Consider the following 24,504-nt stretch of genomic DNA (forward strand, 5'->3'; position numbering starts at 1 on the left):
TCAGGAAATGGCTATTGAGAAATTATCTGCCTTCTGATGCTCCTGATTTCATGCTGTAATTTGTTCTTTTTTCGTTGTGAGTGTGCTAGAGTGGCTGAGGCTGAAAATCGAGACTTCATGAGTATATAGAACACGCGAGGGTGGATCGCTCAAGGATTATTGTTGAAAATGACCACTCTCAAAAACCCACGCGTTGCACAGCGCTCGGCAGCTTGCGTGAACCTAGTAAAAAGTAAAGTAAAAGGATCTGCATATCGTAGCTTACAATATTTGTTCGCACTCTTTTAACAGCGGTTGGTTCGAAAGTCCGCCTCTGAACGACGCTTTATTATAACTCTGAGAGCCAATAAATCCTCCAGAAGACCCCGGAAGCTTTGTAGCTGAGTCCAAAAGGTTATCGTGGACGCGACACACTGCCACGTTTAGTCTTCATGCTCATCGCCATGTAATGTGAATTCTTATGAATTATGAAATGAACACTGCGAATCATTGTTACACTTTCATCAAAGTTATGTCACCTGTGACCCTTGCGAAATTTCCGGGCATAGATACCTTCTAAAAGCACATTCTTCGAATCAAATTTGTACAAATTCCTGTCTCAGTTATTCTCTAAAAACAATGTTTTCAAGTGGAAATCGAATAAAAGTCTTCAGCCTTGTGAAATATCGAATATAGGTTTGCTGTATATTAACGTCTAAACTGCACAACCATCACATACTTTAGCATATCGCAGAGCTTAAATACCGGTACCAGATTGTACACTATGTCATTCGATGTTAGTAGATGTTTTTGGCGTAATAAACCGCCACGAGATGGCGGATGCTAACCTTGTTCCAAACGTCCTCTCCATTCTATTCATTAGACCTGCATTTTTATGCAAAACAATATGGCAGCTTGACCAGTGTGCCGTGTGCTTTCTCAGCTTGAAGATAAATCCCTCACAATCAACCTCCCGCAGCATAACCCCTCGGTGCGTACACGCAAAAACCAGCATAGGTTTATAAACAACGTAACTGTAACGGCTATTTTCATTCGGAAGAGAGGCCTCCAGACTCCAGTGTTTTCGTGAGCGAATTTTGAAACTCCAAAGTCCTGTCAAATATGATCACTGCACCAGACTCCTGGAGCACTCTGTCTCACAGAATTATAAAAATGAACGTCGGAAAGACCAGAATAAGTACTTCTTTCTTAATGTGCTATCCCAGACCGGTGCTGGAACGTTTGTAAGCAGTTGTTCACGCTTGCCTTCCGGCGCTTAAGGAACTAGCCCTAGCACTAAATTTCCTGCCTGCTCTTCAAAGATTTCGCTTCGCGTGGAGAGAAATTAAATTATGCGCTCTGCCTGAGCGCCCTAAATCAGTTTACTCGGCCTCCTTGAGAGCATATAAGCCAGTGCATATGAATTTGCGATGTTTGACTACGGCCTTTAAAGCAGTGCAGCTCCCTCATACTCAACAATTCTGGACAAAAGCATTTTTGAACAGGAACCTGTTTATGAACGGATTTTTTTATATATTGTGAAATGTGTCTACAGAAATCAATATACCCGATGACCTCCTGTCGGCAGGCTTGCATTTTTTTGGTATTTACATTTTTGCTGTCGTCAAAAGTGTTACTCTTTGGTTTTCTATGGCAGTCGTAACTGCTCAATGCGAGTGATGGAAACGTTCTAAAAGAAAGATTTCTCTACACATCGGAAGAATAGACCATTGCCTTCAATATTTTGCTAACAATACCTTACAATATTTCGGTATCCAAAATTTCTCTCAAAGAATGTTGGACATGCTGAACTCCTCTTCGGACTGATACCATTCCACACATTGTGCAAAGCCCATTAGCTTTTTTTTTTTGAGTACATGCAAAGAACTTGGTTTCACAGTAGTATAGTGGCTTCTCCATGCTTGAAAGTGTCTTTAATTCATCCGCTAAGTTTCGGGCTCTGTACAGATGCGGGTGTTGAGCGCGGCAGTCTGAATGGTACTGACAATGTGTGCACCCATTAAAATAAGTAGCACCTTTTTTTCTTGAAGTCCCGATTTTGTGGCCAAGAGTAAAACAGTCGCAGATCTTGCGTTCAAGGGAACCCAGGAAGCAATGCAAGACGGAAGGCGCAGTGACGTCGCCCTTGCACACAGTCCGACTAGGCTGAAACTGCGGCACTGACAATGACCTACATGTGTGGCAATGAAGGAAATCACCGAGGCGGCAAAATACTAAGAAAGCGCTGTCAGAATTACTCTCTCATGCGTCTCTCATAGCCTTAGTCGCTTTGGGACGTTAAACCCCATAAAACCAATCAGAATTACTGCCTGGTAATAGCATGAATTTGCGAGACGCTACCACGTGCGCAAAAGGCAGACTCACACTCCCATTTCTAAGCATGGTTGTCTTGCATAAATTACTACTTAGAGATGGCATATACTTGTTATCAACAAGCATCATGCACAGCCTTAAAATTTCGCCGGTTGCTGAAACTATTATCTTTCATAATTACATATTAAATGAATTTGCAGAATCCAACATTTTCAGGCTTTCTGAGGGCGTTCTAGGCCCACATATATTTGTTGGTTATTTAAATCACGAGATATAACTGGAAAAACTTACTTACCATAGTCGGCCTAATTGATGCATTAAGAGGATCTAGAAGCCTTCACAAATATCCAGCAAACCGAGTGAATCTACTCGTTGAGACCGCGGCATTATGTTAAGAAATTTATAAAGAGAAAACCAATACGCGTTAAACAACACTCATAAATGTTGAGCGTTATATGTCAGGCAGCGTGATCGAATAATTTCTACAGAACATTGATCAAATTTTCATCACTTCATTTCCATAAAATACATGCTTGCCACGAAGATAAAAGTTTGCTAGGGTAATATAGATGAATACTAGAATTCGTTGGCTTTGTAGCGGCTGAATTCAGACAAACTATGCTTAAATCCACGTGTAAGAGGCACTTTAGACGACCATCTGCTGTAACAGCATTTGCAAAAGGGCAACACAACAGGTTCAAAGAGAACTATTTTCTTTGAGTACCACTTATAACTTATAATCCTACACCGCATGATAGTTGCCGGTCAGTTTTTTTCTTATAGTAGTGTAAGCAGTAAGGGCTTTAAAGTTGTCGAACTGTAAGCAAAGCCGAATGTTGGGCAAGTTCGAGAACGTTCACGATGTAACAATAGCGCAAAAGGAACACGAGGGACGGAAAGGAAACGACGCTTGTCTGCGTCGTTTCCTTTTCATCCCTCGTGTTCCTTTTGCGCTATTGTTGCATCATCGTCGAACTGTTTCCCACGTCTGCCGAGTGTTCCACACGAACGTGTTGAACGCCCGCCTTCTGTAGTCTTCTTCTGTTGTTCCACATTCGCCTTCTTGTCTCCTTGTTGACGAAGCCAGCGTATGCGTAAGTATTCAGTGAGCTGCTGATGAGTTCCCAATTTTTCTGTCACACAACAGGCCGCAACTTGGATACAACTGAGGACCAAAGCGGCGAACACCCTTCATACAAGGCCCCCTGCCGAAAGAAGAAACGTTCGAAGTAAGTCGTTTCCGTGCGCCTAAACTGTTCCACGCACGCATGCACGCGCACACACACGCACGCAAAGAAAAAAAAAACGTGTGGATTGCGCGAGCCGTTCGCATGCAAACGAACCTTCTATCTCGTTACCGGGGCACATGAGGTCTTTCCCCTCGAAACCGATTACCATTATCAGACCGCGCGGCAGAGCTTCTGGGTAAACTGGCGCTCGAGGAAGCCGCGGTTACGACGAAGCCGTCGTTTTAGAAAGAGCATGCACGGTCGTTTCTTGGATTTTTATTTCAGTTTTCTCTTGCCATGTCCGATCCTATTGGAAGACACCCTATACATTTTGCCGCCATAGGAATCCGCGCTCTGAGAATGGAGCGCTCTCTGCCCACTCGCTCATATATATGTATATATCGGCGTAGAGGGCCTCGAAATTATTTTACAACTTTCCGCCACGGAATGGGGCTTATTAGGTTCCTGTCGAAATGCAAATTGGATACATCCTTCTACCCTGCAACGGAGCTTGAAGGTAGATGGAAAAGGCGAATTCGGGAGCAGCTATTATTGAAATTATAGTGACGCAATAGAGGGAAAGCGTGGGTGAGTCCACACGGGCTCAGCCCCGTCAGGGAATTCCGACAGCGGCTACTCATCGGCAAATAACTTCAATCACGATACCCGATTTCGCCATTCAGCAGAAGAAAAAAGGAAGACGGCTGCTTCAAAGTGCACTGAGTTCCCAAAATTGCTGCAACTTTTACCTTCTACCTCTTTTTGATGGGAATCGGAAAGTTCACTTTGGGATCTCGTTTTATTCAGTTAGTATCATCATCGCCATTAGCCTGACTACGCCCACTGCAGGGCAAAAACCTCTCCCATGTCTATCCAATAAACGCTGCCCTTTTCCAGCTGCCCTTTATCAGTTATTGTGCAGCAGGCTAACATGGCCAGCAGTACATCCTATGAGCTCATCGACTTTTGTCCAAAACTCCTGATATGCAGTTACAGTCCTCTTAACGACTTGCTGCTATAACACATGCTTTGCGTCGGAAACTACTCATTACTAAGATCACAAGGTGCGGACGCTGAAAACTTTCTCTTGACCCCTGAAATGGTACCACATCTTAATTCTCACTTACAATTAAGGTTGGTAACCGTAGGAGGGACGGCAGTAAGTTAGATGTACGGATGAGATTAAGAAGCTTGCGCTGATATGGTGGAACTATAAAGATATTGGAGAGGCCTATGTCCTATAGTGGGCTTAGTCAGGCTGATGATGATGACGACAAATAAGGCTATTATGATTACGAGGTTAGAAATTGCACGTTTTTATAGCGTTAGCATAATCCCTGAAATCGGCGCAATTACGATCATCCTTGTGCATTTCTTCTATTTATTATTGTGGTGAAAGTGAGGGCACTTTCCGAAATTTCTGTTCAACGTCGGCAGACAGAAACTTCGTAGAGAAGTCGTTAAATTCATTATGCCTTAAAATATATGCAAGAAGACATTATGTTTGTCTCACGGCAGGGCGTTACGGCACGAAAAACATGCAGAGCGGTAAAGAGTGGAAGGCAGGATACTTACAATTAGAATGCCCGCACGATACGCACGTTCCGTGGAGTCTGCTCACTTTGTGCAATCGGCGAGTATCTAGGTGAGTATTTTACACTAGAAATTTTTTGAAGACAGAACTAGGTAATGGTAGTCAACGTTTAGTTGTAGTGTCACCTCATTGATACTACGACTTGCCACGCACGAGAGTAAAAGCCGCCGTGGTGGCTCAGTGGTTATGACACTCGCCTGCTGACCCGAAAGACGCGGGTTCGATCCCGGCCATGGCGGCCGAATTTCGATGGCGGCGAAATTCTAGAGGCCCGTGTACTGTACGATGTCAGTGCACGTTAAGGAATCCCGGGTGATCGAATTATCCGGAGTTCTTCCCTATGCCGTCTCTCATAGCCTTAGTGGCTTTGGGACGTTAAACCCACACAAACCATAAAGAAATATAATGGAACTGGAATATAAATGGAAAAATATAGTGGCAACTGCCACCACTCCGTTTCAAGCTGGGCGCTCCTATCTTCCATCCGTCCATCGGCACGATCATGTGGTGCCGCACGCGTCTAGCGGCGTTGCGCGCGAAGTATGGGGCAGAGCAGAGCAGTGAGGATAAAAATGCTAGCGACGGCGTGGCTTTTCCAGAATGCCGGGGATAGAGCCGAGTGGGAGCGGCGTGTTTGCACTGCAGTACGTAGTCGAGAGATCCGAATCCGTAAACGTACGGCGGGTTGAAGACAGGAGGAATGCGCTCGGGACGTTGCCCGCAAACCTTCTGCGTGACAAGATCCGCAACTTCGCGCCCACACACTTCGTACCATGGGGCTCTCACTGTAACGCTTCCTTAAACAAATAGCATCGTCGTACTGTTATGCATGGAGTCATATTTGCATTGATTATTGTATGAGGCAGCGCGCTTTGAAACCTCGCCGTAGCCTTTAGGTACGCGCCTGTTGATAATGATTCTCTCATTGTTCAGCATAGTTTGCTTTGGGACGTTTGGTGTTTTCACTGCGGCAGTGCACGAATCCATGATGACAAACGTATGCGGCTTCACACGGACACAAAATAATCGCAATAACTGCGCCACTGAACAATACAGGTCCAAAGGCCAATGTACGTCAGCAGAACAACAGGCTCAGATGCACTGCATAAAGCAGCCTGCCGCGCACTCGGCTGTTTTACCGAAAATCTCACGATGAGCTTTTCAAACTGCAGAATCCTTACAAGGCATTCAGCACAGTTCATTGGAGTGTTTAGGCTGCTTAATTTTTAACGAAATGTTGCTTTATTCTAACGCTCTCTTGCCGGTATGTGCCGTCATCTGTAAGCGGCACTGAGAGGCCGACGACAACCCTATCCTTACGTCTTCCCTGTTTCCATGCGTCTAGACAATTAACCCGGTTCGCGCACCACTCGTGAGATCAGAAAGCATTAAGCAGAAAGGACAAAGTAAACCTGCTTTTGTCCCTCTAATATGTAAGCGTAAAGGTACCTAAAGAAAAAAGCAAAATTTATCCCTTTTCAGAGCGAAACAACAGAACTTAAGGGAATGGTGCCGAAATCCAAGAATAGTGCCGCGTCTCGTGTGATAAACGAAATAGGAGCATAAGCATCGAAACTATGGCCTGCCTTCAAATCTGTGTTAACTTGCGCAGCGGTTTGCGTGCATGCGCGCGAGGGCTTGAGAGAGGAAGAATTGCTGCTGCCTCTGGCGGCAGGACAGCAAAGAAGCGGGAAGATGGATACAGTACGCCCGTTTCAGATTAATCCCGAAGTCCCAACGCTAATCCAGCTTTTATGGGAACGGGAGGCGTTACGTGGTGGTGCAGAGGGAGCGGGCGCCATTGGCGGCGTTTTAAAGAGCGCCTCCGAGGGATTTCTTTCCGAAAACGAAAACTGAGAGAAAGGTTCTGGAGAATGGGACCCTAGAGATTCGGAGCTCAGGGGACTCTGAGAGCTCCGCGAAATCCGAGGTTTTTTGGCGCACCGTTCAGACGTCACAAGTGGTGCAGGCTTTGCTTGCTCCATGTGTGTTCCACTTTCTGCTACCGCGCTGGTAGTTCAATTGTTCGTGCGCATTGTAGGAGGAAGCGCCCTGGGTGTTGTGTTTCTTCCGCGCACAGGCGGCGTTAACGACGAACCCTGGGAATGCTGGCAAAGCGTCCGTCGAGCTGATTCCTGCCGGTATCGAAGGTGCAAGAGATTTTCAAGAAAGAACTGACTGCTCGATATGCACCTGGGATGGTAGGCTCTCTGTACAGAATTTACATCCCGACAATATTCCAGCTTCTGGTCTATCTTGAAAAAGTTTCCAACCTTTCCCCTTTTTGTTGATGTGAATGTCTTTAATCTGATTACAAAGTGTGCAGTTTTCCTCAATTCATCCAGGACATTCCATTTACACCTTCGTGCATGAACACTTGAACATAGCAGACTGCAACGTGACAAAAATAAAATCAGCCAAATCTATGTTTGGTTGGCTTTGAAAGAGGATCCGGCAAGTTACAGTGAGTTATCTGAGGCTGTTGAAAGGATAGCTTTCTTCAGCCGCAAACAAGGCGCCCGCTTTGCAAACTCCGGTTCCGCCTTCCAAGATCGCCACACCCCTACGCGACGCACATACATCACGCTCTGCATATTAGGTTTTTATTCATATAAGATTACTTTCTTTGCTGCTTTCTACGGAGTCTAGTGGCTGCCATTCCAATATGAATGCAGCCGCATATCCTTGTCAATATTTTGTCGTTCATGTTGCTCATGTTCGATTACTTCCTTATCCTTGTTCGGATGTTTTCTTCCACCCGCTCTCCATTATGTTCGCCGTATCTAGGTCCCTATTTCTTTTACCATATCCATCCACCACTCTTCTTTTTCTTTCCATGGATGCCGATTGGTGTGCCACTCGAACGACGCCGTTCAAAGATACTTCAAACTTGGATATCATAAGTACGCATTACAATCACACCCGAAACTTTTAACGTCTGTTTTTCTACACCATGTGCATACTGTCACGCCAGTGTAAGACGCGCTAACGCTCAAGACGGTTAGGAAGGCTCCCAAGAACGTCCGGTGCCGGGTCCGACGGTGGCGAACTTCGTCCTTTTCGCTTAATGTCCTCACGTCGTCGTCTTCAGTAGCGCTAGCGTCAATACTTCCCAGTTTCTTCTGTTGTCGAAAAAAATCTGCATGGGCGAGTAGCTTCTTCGTCTAAGTTGCGAGTTTTTCAAGTTAAAAAAAAAAAGAATCCTGAAGGCAAAATTTTCACGCGTTAAGTGTCGGCCAATGAGGCGATAGATCACGTACCGTCCTTTGATGGTTTTACTTTAACTCGAAACGTTTGCGCTTGTGATTTCTTCTTCTTTCTCTCGGCCTCTGAACGTGTTCGGAACAGTTGCTGACGTTTCCTTTCTTGCGCTAGCTTTCTTCCGATTTAAACTATTGGAACGCAGAACTCGACACTCAAATTTTTTCACGACATTGTTTTTTTTTTTCATTTTTTAATCCTTAGCACTGCTCTTTTATTTAGCGATCTCTTTCTTCCCACTACTTCTTGATTTTATTTTTGCCTCCCTCTTTCGTTCCAATCCAAATCATTCCAAGGTTTGTTCACTTCAAGAAAAGTGCTGTTTGATGGCGGGCTAAGGATGCCATTCTTCTCAGTGCTGCCTCCGTCGCTTGTAATGCGACGGAGGCACTGAATAGAGCGTGACTGCCTTCCGAGTTGGAGCTTTAGCTAAGAGGGAAGACAGGATGCTCGATGCCGAGCATTTCTCGTGGCGGACTTCCAAGAAGCACGCGTGCATCAATTCTGCGAATTTGAGCCGCACCAACTTTTTTCGAACCTACACAGTACTCTCTATTTTTGTTTTCTTGGAAATGCTCTGGCTGTTTCTACTTTTTTAGTAAACAGGTAGGGACTGAAAAAGACGTTGCATAAATTTTCAGTGCCAAATCATAAAAGTAGGAGATCTTGATTACTGCTTGACATGATAACTTTATGTCAGGACTAATGCTTTTATTCAAGCTTCAACTCGCTCATTTGTTTCCTTAGATGGCACTTCTGCAGAACAAGTAAATACATTTTTTTTTACGGAAGATTTCCTAAAGGTATAAATTTATTCATGGAAAGTAGGCTTAGTAGAGGCACGAAATGTCAACAATGACGTCTGGTGGGAGCCTTTTAAGATTTTTGCTTTCATGAAATTATCTAACTGGCAGTACGCTGGACTATATTGCAACAGGGATGAGTGATGATTGTTCTGAAGAGCTATCCCATGTAATGCAGAAATGTAGCGAGTAATAATGAGATTCAATACTTTTTTTAATTCAATCATTCTTAATTGTCACGTTCCCACAATTAGCATTGCTTCCCCATTACAAGTAAACTAACAAAATATTTAAGATAACTGCTTAAGAATAAATTAACATCACTATTAAAATACAGCAGGCCATTCTTAGAGTCAAGAAACAAGAGGGTGTCTTTGTAATTCAGTAACAATAGAAGCTATCATTATAGCGCTCATCCTATCGAATACTTGGCCTAGAAAAGAGAGAGGTGAAATTATCGTTTCCTGAAAATTCCGCAAGCAAAAAAAGAAAATCCACCATTAGTTTGTATAAACTTCTAGCGATAAAGAAGAGGTTAGAAAAGGGAGGTGTTTTCTATTTTATTCTCCCGAAAACAATATTTTGTCTGACATACTTTCAAATTATCAAATTTCGGTAACGATCAGCCCTGAACGAGTGGGCGGGAGGGGAGGAGGATGGTGGATCAGGACAGTTAAAAAGTGCCGTTCACAATGCCTTCATACTCTGTAGAGCGTAAGGTTCGGGCTAGCTACCCGCCCGCGTCGCCATTTTAAGGAACCTCTACCGCCTTATAGCGCCCAGCGAGGACGATCAAATCTATTCTTAGCATTTATTTTGCAGCTGCCACTTGGATATCGACCAGTCATCTCTTGCCCAGTAACGAGCATTTTGCGTAGAATAAACAAGTAAATAAATAAATCCGCAGTCCTTGTTTCCTTGGAAAAGAAAGAAGAAAGCGAATGCATAATGAGGTGAAGAAGAAGAAGAAGAAAAAAGGAAGGCGGTTCCATCAGACTGTTTCTCTTCCCGTGTAAAACCGGTGTGGTCCTCCACAAACGTAAAGCATGCAACAACCATGATTTCACTTTTGTTACCTGCGGTGTCACGAATATTTATATCCCGGAGCTGCGCCACGCATTCCCCCTTCCTCTGCAGCGCCACTTTCATTTCAAATGGGGCGCTTCGTCTTGCTGAGCCGAAAGTATTTCTACATTTCGAAGCTATCATTGCAGACGCTTTTAGTTGAAGGTGCGTGAATTCTTTTGGAGGAGAAGCTGCAATTACGGCGAGTATCGCTTTTTACGAAGAGGCTAACGTGACTCTTCTCCAAAAGAGAGGCCATAAAAGTGTATTCGCAATGCTTGACGTTCCGACGCTTCAACGTTGACACTTCTGACAGACACAGTTAGGTTTATTTTTTTCTTTAGGGCAAGTAGCACGTTCTCTGTCCTTAACGTAACTGATATGGCCTAAAGGTAGAAGCTAGTTAAGGTAGAGGACAGAGCGTTCTGTTGCAGCTACCTTAGGATTATGTGACTAATGAATCGTCTAAACGCCACCACAAGTGACAGCGTATAGTTGTGCCAGATTTTTGTTAAATTTCTGTCAAAGGAACGAGCTGGCATGCTTCAGTAACGTCATTGACGTTTCAAAACTTCTCTTGTCTTTTTTGATGTTCGTGGACCGCGTAAGAACAGATTCGCTGCTCCGAGTAATAGAACTAAATAGCATGCAAAGAACCAAGGCCATATTTTTTTACCACTCATAAATACGCTACTCTTTCTTTGGTGGCAGTAACGTGGAGAGTACAACATTTAAACGTTTTGGGTTTTTCCTAGTTCCATTAGCACTAACACAATGATATTTTTTTTTTAAACTAACCGGTGTATTTTCATACTTTCTCTCCTGCTCCAATCTTTCAGAATTTAATGCTGCAGTTTGCTGCCAGACAGCTCATTTTTCACTGAAGTCAAGTCCGTGTGACGTAATCAGCAGCAAGAGAGATTATTATTCAAAACGAAATCTTCAACCAGTGCAGAAAAGATATCGTCCGTCCACCGACGCGCGTTTCGAGATGGGGTCGCCCTCCCTAATTTGCTCGTTCAAGTTGCGCTGTCGCAGAAACGTCATAGCACATGGGCTTGACAGCATTCTTGACATCTTCTTACTCCAAATATGACAAATTACGTCCAGTCTTACGCAAGGAGTTGCCGTTTAGTTTCAGTATTTTGGAGTGCCGCAAAATAGCAAGAAACTATAAAAGAAATATATTTGTGTCAGGAGGAACGAAAGAAACCTGCACGCAGTTACGAAATCTGGTCTTTTGAGATCTTAAAGAAGACATTTTCACGTAGCCTGAAGAAAACTTTTGAAGTGAGTCGACCGTGGGCTGGATTTCACTTGAACCCTTCTCGTGTCCCTGGTTGCGTCATTCTCTCTACTGTGTGCTAACTACTTAATGCACTCCGTTTTCTATGCTAGTTCAGATAGATCGATAATTTTTCTCCATTTGCCATCCTTCACTTCGTTTAGTATCATTTCTTTTCGATTTCAGCTCAGCAGATGCGGATTTCTAATGTGTTGAAATAGCGTCAGTGTTGCTACGTATTCCAAGTTCACTGCAGCAAATAAGGGACTGTCTTCCAGCGTACATACAATGCATTCGAGACGAACATCTGCTTAGAACATGCTAGGAAATTTGCGCTTCCAAACGATAGAAAACTTTTTCCTAACTGTGGAACGAAACTGCGCTGTAAGTTCAGGTACAGACAATTTCACTGAGGGTTTGATACCTGGACTTGGAATTTCAGCGCTTGTACACGGTAAAAATGACTTGACATTACAATTTTGCTCTTCGTCATTTATTGGTCGTATTAAAAACAGAGGCCGAACCGTTTATTGCTTTGCAACGTTAGCTTTTTTTTGAACGTTAGTTCTGCAATGCCTAATAGGGGACTTCTTGGTTGGAGAGATGGAGGAACGGAGGAAGGATGGAGGAACAGAGGAATGAGAACAGTTTTTAAATATATTCATTGCGAAATGATTTCTAATTTCCTCGCACAAACCGCCCCTTGCTGCGGCATTCTAAGCTTTTAAAATTTGTGCTTCTTTCCTGTCTGCGACAACTCAAAGTCCCATAGCCTCAGTGTGTATTTGAGCAGTTTCGCCGTGTTTCATTTGCCACCCAGTGTACGTCAGTCGTAGTGAAATGTGGCGGGTCAGGCGATGAAAAGTAGGCGTCATGTTTCAGGCTGTATGCCGGCAGTTTCGTTTTGTGAAACAGCTTTTTCGCTATTTACTGTTTTAAGGCGATAGCGTTAAGGAGCTCGTGTCGCGGACACTGCGGTGTCACCATCGGCGTCGTTGACCTTGGGCCAAAAGTCCACGAAAAATCTCAGAGAAGCTGCCTAGGAGGTAGGTGGGGCACTTAGGCCACGTGACTTTGTGGCGTCCTCACAAACTGCCAATGGGATTGTGGGCCAAGTGCGCACTGTCGCTACAGGTTGCTGGGAAGAGCAACCTCGATCACGCAAGTCCCATAGGCGGCAGCACCAGCCATCACAGGGCAATGGCGCATCACTTAACCGCTGCACCACTACACAAGAATAATTTGAGGACTCCGAGGGATTTACGAATCATAAGTAGGGAATGAACAATTACGCAGATTTAGGCATTAACACATCATCTACCCGTCATACTCTTAAGGTGGAGCTTAGGCATCCCTTCAATTTTCTTGTTTGTTTTTCGGAGGAGGGCTGTCTCGGTATCAAACGTCTTGCATGAAGGAAGTAGGAAGTTCATGATATTTTTGTGCTTTAACCTCTTTCTAGTACCTCTGTTTTCAGAATACCAAAGAGCAGTTGAGATTCCCAGTGCTCGAACTTTTGTGCACAGTAGTAGCAGACAGGTTTTAGTTTGGAAATTAGGATTTTCTGTAATCGCTGAATTTTCAGCGCTTGTGAACTTGATGGCTATGTCATAACTTGGCCAGTAACGACATTTTTCCCACACAAATTGTTATCTCAAAGAAAGAAAAAAATGGCTGTGGCTTAGCTTGGTGAAGCCCGGTAATTGCGAAAGCAATATCCGTAGCTACGCCATGGTTCAGCTGGTAGTGTAGCTGGTAGTGTAGCTGGTGGTGGTGCTTGTGGTTTGACTTGTGGTGATGCATCGGTTATACAATCCAATCCAATGCAATCCAATGCAATGCAATCCAATCCAATCCAATCCAATCCAATCCAATACAATACAATACAATATGCTAATATGGTAGCTACCGGCCTCGCTACGCGACGGGCTGAAAGTGCAACTAGTATTGCTTTCGCAATAAAATTCTTCAAGGAGCAGCGCACTGGATTACCGCTTTAAAAGAGCGTCGCTCCTGTGGGACGTGCAACTTCAGTTCCGCGATATAAGCTTGAAGCAATGCTCACCAGTGACGACATTTGTTTTCTGAACATAACAGCCCCTCAAGCCTGCCAGCTCACCAAAAACTCTGCACACTAAGAAGAATGAATGTCATATGCGAGTTGGTCTTCCCGATGTTGCGTGCCGATCTTGGTTGGTGGCTGTGAGCAGGGCGCATACGAACATACAACGCCTCATTTGTCTGAGACAAGACCAACGTAAAACAGTACACGCAAACGGCTTCTATCGCCCTCTAATAGACTCGGGCTGAACCTTTCAGCAAGATTCCGTAACGTCAGGTATGCATGTTGGCCTAGCTTGCAATACAACCCTCTTCAGAACTTTTCCCTCATCCACTGACTTGACTTGAACAAAGAAGTACGTCTTTAGCTGAGCTTTTCTTCAATACTTCCACCTCCTTGAAAGCTTTTAGTCGTTTTAAGCCTCCGACAGGGCAAGGATAGAGCCGTATGGGACCCAACACCAGGAAAAGATTGATGCTCAGGAATGAACAGCCCCTTGCGGTGTCATCTGGCATTCCGGCTTTGTCTGCGGGTACATTTTCATTTTTCTTTCTTTCCACGTACGTATTCTGCTAAAGGCGGCCACGTCAGGAGAAGAAACACTAAAGCCGACTCCTGAAGCCAAGCAGGCAAGAAAGAAAGGAAAAAGTATACAGAAAAAACAAAAAAGTGCTGTAATCCCAGTTTACGGCTTCACGTTACAACCGTGCGAAGGCAACTGAGAGAAAAAAAGCGATGGAAAGAGAAAGACCTGATCAGAGAAGTGCGCAAGTTATGGTGATGCCGAAACTGACTCGAAGCGAAAGAGTGCTGCGGAACCCTCAAGGCTCCACTAGACTCTTGGATAAACTAGCGCACGGGCCAGTAGAAGGCGCTGCACTGTGCTTGGCCTTCACGCGAGTGTAAAACGTGAACGGTGAAACAAACGGGCCACTATATAGGGGAGCGATGCATCGGTGCGATAACCTCGTTAAATCTGCATTCTGTTCTATGTTGTAGCATTGCTTGAAAAGAAGCGTTCCTATTTATTTATTTTTTTCGCTGCAGTCTCATTTTTCACAATCTTGCCGAAAAGAGAAAAGTGGTGAGAACGGTGTCTCGCCCTTCGCTGACTATGCGTGGTTATGCCAGTCAGCCTATATGCCTCCGACTGGCATTCGAATAACGCTTGGTGATTGCTTATTGATAAAATATTGACCATGCCAATAATATCAGCGATAAGACCTAGAGAAAAAAATGTTAACCGGAAACGCTAACTAAGCTCTGCTGGACTTAGCATTTAAAAGATTGCTGGCCAACCTTGTGTGACCAAGGGGCCGAAGGAAATCACTAAGACGACGCTCTGCTCTAGCTGGGGTTACATAAAGAAGTGATACAGCATTGGACAGAATGGACACGATGAGTGACACGAACGAGCGCTTACGCTCAAGTGAGCATTTTCTTTAGTTAGGGAGATGGGAGCAGACACGACGTTATTATGCCACATCCTCATGAGCGCGGCTTGGCATGGACTCCAGCTTGAATGCACAGCGCCAGATTGGCGTCGCCTCTACAGTGCTCATGGATGTGGTGTATATGATGGTTTGATACATTTCCTTCCGTGCTGCCCAGAACTAGCGGTGAGAGGCATTTTCCCGCTTGCTCACCTGAAGAGAGCATATGTCTCACATTGCTCTGCAGAAGAGATCTCTTTCCCGCGAGCTACGAAATATGTGGCAGAGAAGTTTCTTAAGCTTCCTATAACTCCGTGACACTGGACTGAGTCACAAGTGGTGGAAACAACAGCAGTAAATGTTTTTTCCTCTAGGCACCCTCACGACGCGTGAAGAACACTCATTGCCTGTGGCAGATTTAAGGCCAGTCATAAATGGAGCCACCCCTCTCCCCGCCCCCCCCCCCCCCCCCAGCGGTGAGATTTACTGTAGCCAGCCATGCGACTCCCTCTTTTCCGACGCATAAAGCCCAAGCAAAGTATTGTAGAAATCCCCCCCCCCCCACCCCCCACCCCCCCCCCCCTTCTTACGGGCCCCTCAAAAAGCCAGCTATAAATGCACCCCCCCTGAACTGTGGCACGATTGGGAACATGTCTTTTTTATGTCAAGTGCTGCGACGGTAGAGCAGTCACCAGCAGGAATAGCAAGGCTAGTGCGGCCTGTAGCCAGCAGCCTCCTCGACCTCATTCTCTAGAACACAAACAAAAAATTCGCAAGGCTTAAGAAAAGAATTCACAAATTATGTATGGTAACTGGACTGAAACTTGTGCAGAGAACCAACACAACAAAAGTATTGAACGCTATAGGTGCGACATGCTTTTTGTTAGCTGCGCCTAAGTGTTACCATTTTATATGTGCACACAGTTGAAAGGTTTTTATTTTGGGTGTTGAAAGTCACTCAGGCGATACAAGGTGTTCCTTTTCATGTGTCTTCAACGTCGGCGCTTATTATCTGTATGAAAGACGGATGAAACTTGGGCCACACGGTCAGGGCATTGGAGTTACCGCTATCTGTAGACTTTTTCAGTGACAGCAATAATTACATCCTCCTGAACGGTCAACAGAAGGTACATTTGTTTGTTTGTGGCTGCCCTAAAAAAAGTGAAAAATAAGAAAATCAAGCCTATACCCAATAGGGAGGACATAAATGAAAGCATGCAAGAAGAATTAAATTAGAGCCTTTCAAGAAGCAATTGCTTAGTAGAGCACAAGACCACGTGAACACAAGTATCCTCCAAGACAACAAACAAGGAAGGCACCTCAAAAGCTTAATGCGCTTATATTTACAAACACCAAATGAGCTGAGAGGTTCAACCGTGAAAGTGCACGACAGCTACTCAGAAAGCACGCCAACAAAAGGAAAGAAGCGGTGTGGCACGCATTGCCCTCCGAGACCTCAGAGGGTGGTTCGAGCACCATTTTCCCACCTTTTGTGCTCGAACTTCATTTCCTATTCGTTTCCTTCTTTTATTTCTCTCTGTCTATGTCGTTCTTTCTGTGCTCCAAGAACGAGCTCAGAATTGAAACGGCCCTGCATCCCAGCAGCCAGCTACGCTATGCAGGGTGGTATAAAACAGGAAGGAAGGCCGGGTAGAAGAGTTTGCTGACCGGGTGCGGCTCGTGTCAGCCTGCACGCGCACCGTTGGAGAGGTGTACGGGTTTCTGTTTTTATTAGTCTCGCCGATTGGTAAGCCTCGGACGCGCTTCATCATTTACAGCCAGGAAGGCGATAAAATAACTTAACGAGGAGCTCCAGCCGTAAACGTCTCCGTTGGTGCAGGCTGGATGGATGGATGGATGGATGGATAGGAGCGCCCCCTTTGAAACGGGGTGGTGGCAATTGCCACCATGCTCAGCTTTTCTTTCTTTATTTTTTTTGTTTACTGTGTTAACCTTATGCCACATCTCTGCTTTTCAGCCACCAATCCTCCAATCGCTTTTTGCTGACTTCCACTGCAGATTTATTTACATGACCATTGTTATCTTTAAACCCTAGGGCCTCAGAAAGAGTGACTGTGCCTGCATCGACATCCGGATGGATACCATCACATTTGATTATGAGGTGTTCAATTGTTTCCACAGATCTACCACACACTGCACATGTGTCATCTTCTTCGTTAAATTTCTTTTTGTAGCTGCGCGTTCTAAGACACCCTGATCTAGCTTCAAAAAGTAGGGCACTGCCTCTTGAGTTATCATAGAAAAATTCTTTACTGATCTGCCTTTTCCAGAATCGATATAGTTCTACACTATGTTTCTTTTCCATTGAATTCATCCAATTTTTAACTTCCGCGTTTTTAACCTGTCGTTTAATGCTCTTTCTTTCTCCGTCCTCATGACCGGCATACTTACTGGTTAGTTTTCTAGTTCTTCTCCGCCACTGTGAGTCAACGTTCTTTCTGTATAAATATTTAAATACCTTAGCTGCCCATCTGTTATCGTCCAATTTCCTCAGGCGTTCTTCATATAGTATTTTACTCTTAGCTTCCCGTGCCTCGAACGATGCCCAGCCCATATCCCCTTGTACTGCCTCGTTTGTGGTTTTGCCGTGGGCACCTAGTGCTAATCTTCCAACAGCTCTATGATTTACGTCTAATCTCGACTGAACTTCTGCCCTTAAAGGGAAGCTGAAACGGTTTTTTGAGAATTCGAGGTTATTCAAGAATTCGAATCTATCAAGCTTCCAGATGAAGCATGCAAAGTATTTTTGCACTAGCATTTAAAATGGTGACATAATCGTCGATTAAAACCGCGACGATGTTTAGGCTTCTCCTCACTACTTTGGAGGAGTGCGAGGAAACTCGGCAATGACGTCATTGTTGCCGAAATTTCAATGTCCGCTGCTTACGCCTGCATGCTGCTGTGCGTCGTAAGATGGCGCCAAACAATGCACCGTGAGCTTCACCTTGTATGGCGTCGGTTTTCTTCCATGGAATAACCGTTTCTTCGCTGGAAACAACGTGCCGTCATACGTGACGTCATTATCGGGGCCTCTGCCCGTCGCTGTGCCCTTCAGAGAAGCCTGAACGCCGACGACGACTTTATTCGGCGATTACGAAACCATTTCAAATGCTAGAGCAAAACGATTTCGCAGGCTTTCCCAGCACATTTCGCACATTCAGCAAGCTAAAACTCATCGAATTCTAAAACCGCTTCAGTTGCCCTTTAAGCACAGAACCGCATTGCCGAAAGTAAGTCCCGGCACCATTATTCCTTTCCAAATACCTCTTAGTACTTCATATTTGTTGTACCCCCATAATGCCCTATGTTTCATTATCCCGGCGTCTCTTCGTCCTTTTGCCCTAAGAGCCTGTTCATGCTTTTCCGTGTATATCTGCCCTTCGTTTAGCCATATCCCGAGGTATTTGTATTCGGCCACTTTGGGTATTTCGTGGCCTTGTATTGTAAGCACCTGATCAGTTGTATCGTTTAAAATCATATCACACCTGATTTAGTTGCACTAAAACTGAATCCTAGAGCGTCTCCTTCGTGTCCACAGCAATTAACCAAAGTTTGTAAATCTTCCTGGCTATCTGCTACGCCCGCAGTGGGCGCCTCTCGCGGCGACTGCGGGCAACAGGCCGCGTCCGCCGCGTCATCCCATTGCTTCCTTAGTCCTCCTCTCCACTGCTGCCTTGCTGCATGGTTGATTACTTCTCACTCCAAACACTCGTGGCCATAAACCTGTGCAACGTTGAGACCGAGAGCGTGTGTGCACCATGAAGCATTTGCAGACACACTCATGTATAATAAAATTAAAGTGGGTAACGTTCAAATAACGGAAATAGGAAAATTGTCACGAACGCCAAAGCACGTTTTACGTTTTGTATTGGTGACGTTGCTTCTTTCCTGCTCTGCTAGCGCACATTTATCGCACGTATGGCTGGGGCTGACTTCTCGATTATGGCAATGGGGAGGTGTAGAGGGAGGATATCGACATTAGTTGGTGAGTTCTGCAGAAGGATTGCAATTTGACTACTGACGCGTCAGAGGCTGCAGAACAGTAAAACCATTACCCAAATTTGGCATGCCCAAGAAATGATGAGAAAACTGATGACGTGACGACAGCGACGATGGTGATAATGATTACAATAAAAACGGGCTCTTTACGGTAAAAAACAACCGCATTCCGAGAGAAACAAAGAACTTCGATCGCAAAATTACTTAATTGTAACATCACATAGTGGGAGGGTATTAGGGCAGGTATCCGAGACTTCAAATTTACATTAACTCAATAAGCACGAGTTTTTCTGAACTATTGTAAGCATTAAAAGAGAGTCTGTTGTAGCTACCTGAATGGGACAGAAGGCATCGGAGTCATTCGAGGAAAGGCATCGGCACATCTTGGTCAACACAGCAGCCGAGTTAAACACTGTTGCTCACCTCTGTTTCTGAGAAGTACACTGGGTATATATTTATTAAAGACGCGAAACACGCAGAGCATCATCCCAAGCTATAGGACAGCCACTCTTGCCGAAGGTACGGCGCCACGGCCAGGAAATAGCCGACAGCCGACACGGATCCAGAGAGGCGAGGTTCCGGCGATTACATGCCGAGCATTCTGTATATACGAGCTTAGTGCATGACATTGTGATGGCTTGATGGCGGCTGCAAATGAGAGACTTATTAATATCGACACCCTTTTGCGTTCACTTTCACCTGTCCTGACGCTTTTTCTTCTTCGCTCTCACCTCCGACAGCCACAGCGCACGAGGTTCCTATTACCGGCGTATTCGCCAACTGCAGCCTGTACAGCCACATGGCTTGAAACCGCGGTGAATTGATCACGGTGACTGAAGATTGTCACAACGGCTTACCTAAAAGGGATAATAAATCCTCTTAAACGGCGTTATATGCCACTAAGCATCACGATTTGCGACCTAAAAGGGTAAAAATTGGAAAAAAAAATGAAATTAAAAAAACAATAAAATTACAGTACAGAGAGCGGAGTCGAACGGCCGACCTTCCATACGCAACACGTGGCTCTAATCCACTGCGCCATAGCGGCGATGTCAAGCCGTCGTTCTGAATGAATATTTATAACCAGCCTTAATGTGGCTGCTACCTGCCGGTGGGCGGCGCTGTCATCGCTGGCTGTACCGGCTGCATTTGGCGAACACGCTACCGGGACTGAATGGCTTCTTTTACGCCCTTCCAATATGAGGACATGACAGCCTAGCCTGCTTCGATGCTGCCAGCAACAGGTACAAAAGCATCCATCCAATTGGTGCGTCTCAGGTGCTTATAAGCTAATGACGAGGAGTAGTGTGTTGCGTATTGCGTATTGTCAATCACGTGAGGAAAAAGGAATCCTGTACGCGAAGAACACGAAGGAGACAGCAAGTATTAAAGAACATGGATTGTTTTTTTTTTCAAATTTTAATGATAGATGCTGTAGCACATAGCGTAAACATTACTTCATTGAGGATAAAGGGAACAAAGAAAGGACTTGAGCAACAATTTCAATCCCTGTGAACATCATGAAGAATTTTTCAACATCTCAAAAAGCTTATTCACGCATGAGGCATGCTCACTGCAGTTCATTCAGGAAATGACTGGAAAGTTTGAATTTGTTCACAAAAAAATCGACTTTAAAACTGAGGAAATTGCACACGGATATTTTAGGGTTTTTTATAATTATTCTATGTTGTGATGCTTGCCTCGCCGTAGGCTGTGAATGAGACAGGTGCAAAAACGAAAGTAAAGAACGGCAAGCAAGAAGAGAGAGAAAGAGCCATGAAAGCAAATGAATCTGCAGCCAGATTGCTCGTGCTTGCTTATATTTACGTGCATATCATGAGCGTTGCTTTTCTTTTTCAGATCGTTACTACCACAAAACGGAACCAAAGCTAGAATCAGCACAACACAAAGAGATGAAGAAATAAAAAAATTATCACTGTCTAGAACAATATGCTCCACGCGTTTCGTGAATTTAGCGGGCAGAGTGAATGTAATGAAAAATCAGTCGTGGAATGAGCGAGAGCTATTAATCAGCGCATGTCGACGACAGCTACTGTGAGCTCGGCTAATGCGGTTAATGGCAAGAAGTGGGAAATGTCCACTCCCACTATTGATGGTGTTTAGAAGATTTACGATCTTGAGGCGTTCAAGAACTGTCGCGTGAGCTGTCGACCTCCACGCAAGACTGACTCGGGAAGCACGCACCATGTCGCCTGTGCCTCCAGACGAAGCGCAAGAAATTCAACACGGTTTAGAGCAGTATTTTTCTTATCCAAGAACGACGCCACAGTATACTTTATATATGTTGCAATGGGTTTTTTAGGCACAAAGCACAGCTCGGCACAAAGCGCAGAACGGCGTTCACCGACAGTCAGCGGTGCGGTTCCAGCAGCACCAACGCAGAGCAGTCCCGCTGCAGCGTGGGCACTTCTCCGTCATATATTGTAATATATATATATATATTGCATGGTTATTTCATCGACATACACGGTCTTTGCTCTAAGATTTTTGTTGTTCAAGCAAGATGAATAATGTACCTGCATTTGTTGCTTAGAAATCTGTCAGCGTATAGGCACGAGTATGTACTAGCCTGAGAGAGACAGAGATAGCTCGAGAGATTACAAATCAAATGCGAAAGTTGAAAAAAAAAAGAGCATATGTTGCATAATTTTTATGAGTATCAATGCATATTTTTTTGTAATTTTAGAAGAGATCACTTTGAAACACCTGGTGCTAAGTTGTATTGATCATATACTCAAATATTCTTCAATTCGCAATAGTCTTCTGCGAGCTGAAGATTTGGTTTCTCTGAATTGAAGAGCTGCTGATTTTTTAACGAGATAGAGTTAAAGGCTTCGTTCACCACAAAGTCCAGCATCGGCGTTGTCGGCGTTGGCGTTCCGAGCGGAAAATTACCTGCTAAGCTCTGGCAGGTGATTCCTAGAGAGCAACCTAGGAGGCAGGTAAACCACCTAGGTGACGTGACCTTGCGACATCACTACAAACTGTTTACCGGATAATGAGCGAACTGCCCACTTTGGCATGTGGCAGATAAACTAATGTTTGGCTGCTCGGGAAGAGTTACCCTCGCTGCAGAAGGCCAATCGATAGGAGCATCGCACGGCGGTGGCGCATCCCTTAACCGCTGCACTACTGGGCCAAGAGTGGTATGATGACTCCCAGGGATCTATGAATGTAAAGTAGAGAATGACCAATTCCATTACGCTCTCGCGTCATTTTTTTTTTTGCCAAGTGTCCGTCACCGCTCTCCTGCCTATAACATTTTTTAGTGCTCGAAGAAGAATGTTTGCAATATTGACTTCCGTTTCTGCATCCCTGTTCCCTGTTCACTTTGCATTTTGTGCCGCACTCGGCTGCCTGAAGGTAAGGTGATTTCTCAATTTCCGCCCTAGTAAAAGTTTTTTGGTTGTTTTATTATGCCCGCTCCTTAGAGACTCACTCATGCACGTCTTCTTTGTAGTTTTTTTTTTTATGTGAGCGCTAAAATCTGAGGGACAAATTATCCGCGCCTGTCGACTTCGCAACGCCACGTTAGGGAGGTGGGCCCAGTCTTTTCGCTGTACCAGCGAGCCTTTTCAATGCGATGGCATTAGGTTGTCGTCATTATTTCTGATTTCTCCGTAGCGAAACTACCTGACTGGTTCAGGTGGTCATGACGTCATCTGGAGCGCCAAGCTTGAAAATCTCATGTCTAGAATATTCCGGCACCTTCCATCGGACTATATATGGCAGTACACTAATCCAACACAATTATCTACATTAATCGACCAACAAATCCTCACTAACCCGCCTTAATTTATTCGCTAATTCCCAATAATCCGTTTGTCCATTTTTTAGGGTTGGCCTGCTTCGAAAATTATTGGGGCCCTTTGGAATTATCGGGGGTGGACCAACTTCCAGATACTTCCGCGCATTTTGTTCTTTAAGAATGTCGTTAAGAACTCCTCCAAATTTGGGGGTGCGAACGATAAGCAGAAGACGCAATGTAAACCGCTCTTTGACAAAACAACAATTCTGTTCAGGCACAGGGATCAACTTGTGCGTGAGCTCACGGAAGCCTTTCATATGCATATCAGGGGAGGTAAATGTATCAGCAAGACTTCTGTCCGCTTCTCTGATAGGGTATTTCGCTTTTTGGCCAACTCACTCGGGTATGCAGGGGGGTGACACGTGATGTCCTTGATGATAGCTTGGCCTGGTCTTGTTTTTTGATCGTATTTTATGTGCATGTTTTTGGAATAAAACTTTATTTGTGAGTGGCGCTCGTCCTTGTGTTTGTCTCGCCTTAGTCCTGTTTCTGCGCATTTTTTTTTTCAGTGTGCATATGTCAACCAACTAGCCAACTAGTGTGTCAACCAACTAGCCTAACTTTCTGCTCCCTCACTCACCATTGTTCAAAACCCATGGGAAAGCAAATTTAAAAACGTAAATGATTTTTCTGGCAGCTGAAGCTGACTACAGGAGACACAAACGCCAGGCAGACTACTTATAATGCTAACCCGATACATCGCGGCATCAACCGCATTGTTCGTTGGTGAATTTTAAGCTCCTTTAATGTGGTTTCAGTGGCATCACAAAGGTAAAAGCTCCTCCTACCCTTGTCCTCTCTTTTCTAATCTGCTGCCAGTTCTCCTTTGTCCAGTGGCCTCTTCATTTACGGCTGCGAATAAACATACAGAAAACGTATAAAAACTCCGCAGTGACCAACTTTTTCTGGCAGCCCCAATCCTTCCCAGTTGATTTCTAGCCTGTCACGCTATTTTTTTGCTCGGAGCCAGCACTGCTTTCCCGCTCATTTCACACCACACCAACCCCTTGTGGCACTGCGCCACTCTCCTTTCGGTCTTCGCTTGCACCTAGTGTTTCACTCTCGACATTTGCCGCAACGAAATCACACTGCTCGGTCTAGTGCCGCTCTTTCTACAGGACCTCCGGAATTTGTCTCTGCTCCCTCCACTCCCTCTTCTCACACGTCTTCTGTGTCCTTTACTCCACTCTTTCTGCTCCGATGCACTCTTCAGCGCGCCATCCTTTTCCTGCGTCTCGGGAGGCACTGTGGCTGGCGCTGGTGGTTCTATTATAACATTTTGGGAACAAAACATTAACAGCACATTGGCGGCGTCGACACTCTGCGCCCATAAATTTTTCATTTTTCTTTCTTTTCGCAGTTTTCCTCCTCCTCCTTGAGGATTCTTAAACAAAGGAGAACATTGCGGACCATCTTCCCTCCTTCTCTCCCCTCGTCCTCCTCCTCCAGTCGCGGACAGCCAGCCCACCGAGTGAGGGACGCTGCAGCGAGCAGGCTCATCCCCTTTGCTGGCTGGGCTTCCGAAATAATGGCGCACGTCTCCAGACCACGTCATGCGACCTGGATTCTTAGCCGAGCTCCACACTCGCTTCACTTCCTTCCTCTACCCG

At 45.0% G+C, this 24,504-nt stretch overlaps 1 protein-coding gene across 26 annotated transcripts in view; it reads left to right on the forward strand.

Moving 5' to 3' along the window:
- LOC149341301 (uncharacterized) overlaps window positions 1-24,504 on the forward strand; it is a 309,449-nt gene that overhangs the window by 251,299 nt on the left and 33,646 nt on the right. For 8 of the 26 annotated variants that reach the window (XR_016282906.1, XR_016282911.1, XR_016282908.1 and 5 more), the window contains 3 exons: window positions 3,461-3,542; window positions 5,061-5,187; window positions 19,812-19,827. Coding sequence is in view for 12 of the 26 variants with exons in the window: in XM_089543330.1 (XP_089399456.1) it covers window positions 3,461-3,542; window positions 5,061-5,187; window positions 19,812-19,826; window positions 20,228-20,276 (273 nt within the window). In the remaining 14 variants the exon portion in view is untranslated. Of the gene's footprint in view, window positions 1-3,460; window positions 3,543-5,060; window positions 5,188-19,811; window positions 19,828-20,227; window positions 20,310-20,925; window positions 21,015-24,504 lie in introns of those variants that run through there. The other 18 variants (XM_089543330.1, XM_089543334.1, XM_089543332.1 and 15 more) reach the window with 7 other exon arrangements.

This window comes from Amblyomma mixtum, chromosome 5 (assembly GCF_055824585.1).
Source record: "Amblyomma mixtum isolate Tamu chromosome 5, ASM5582458v1, whole genome shotgun sequence".
In the NCBI taxonomy this organism is placed as follows: domain Eukaryota; kingdom Metazoa; phylum Arthropoda; class Arachnida; order Ixodida; family Ixodidae; genus Amblyomma; species Amblyomma mixtum.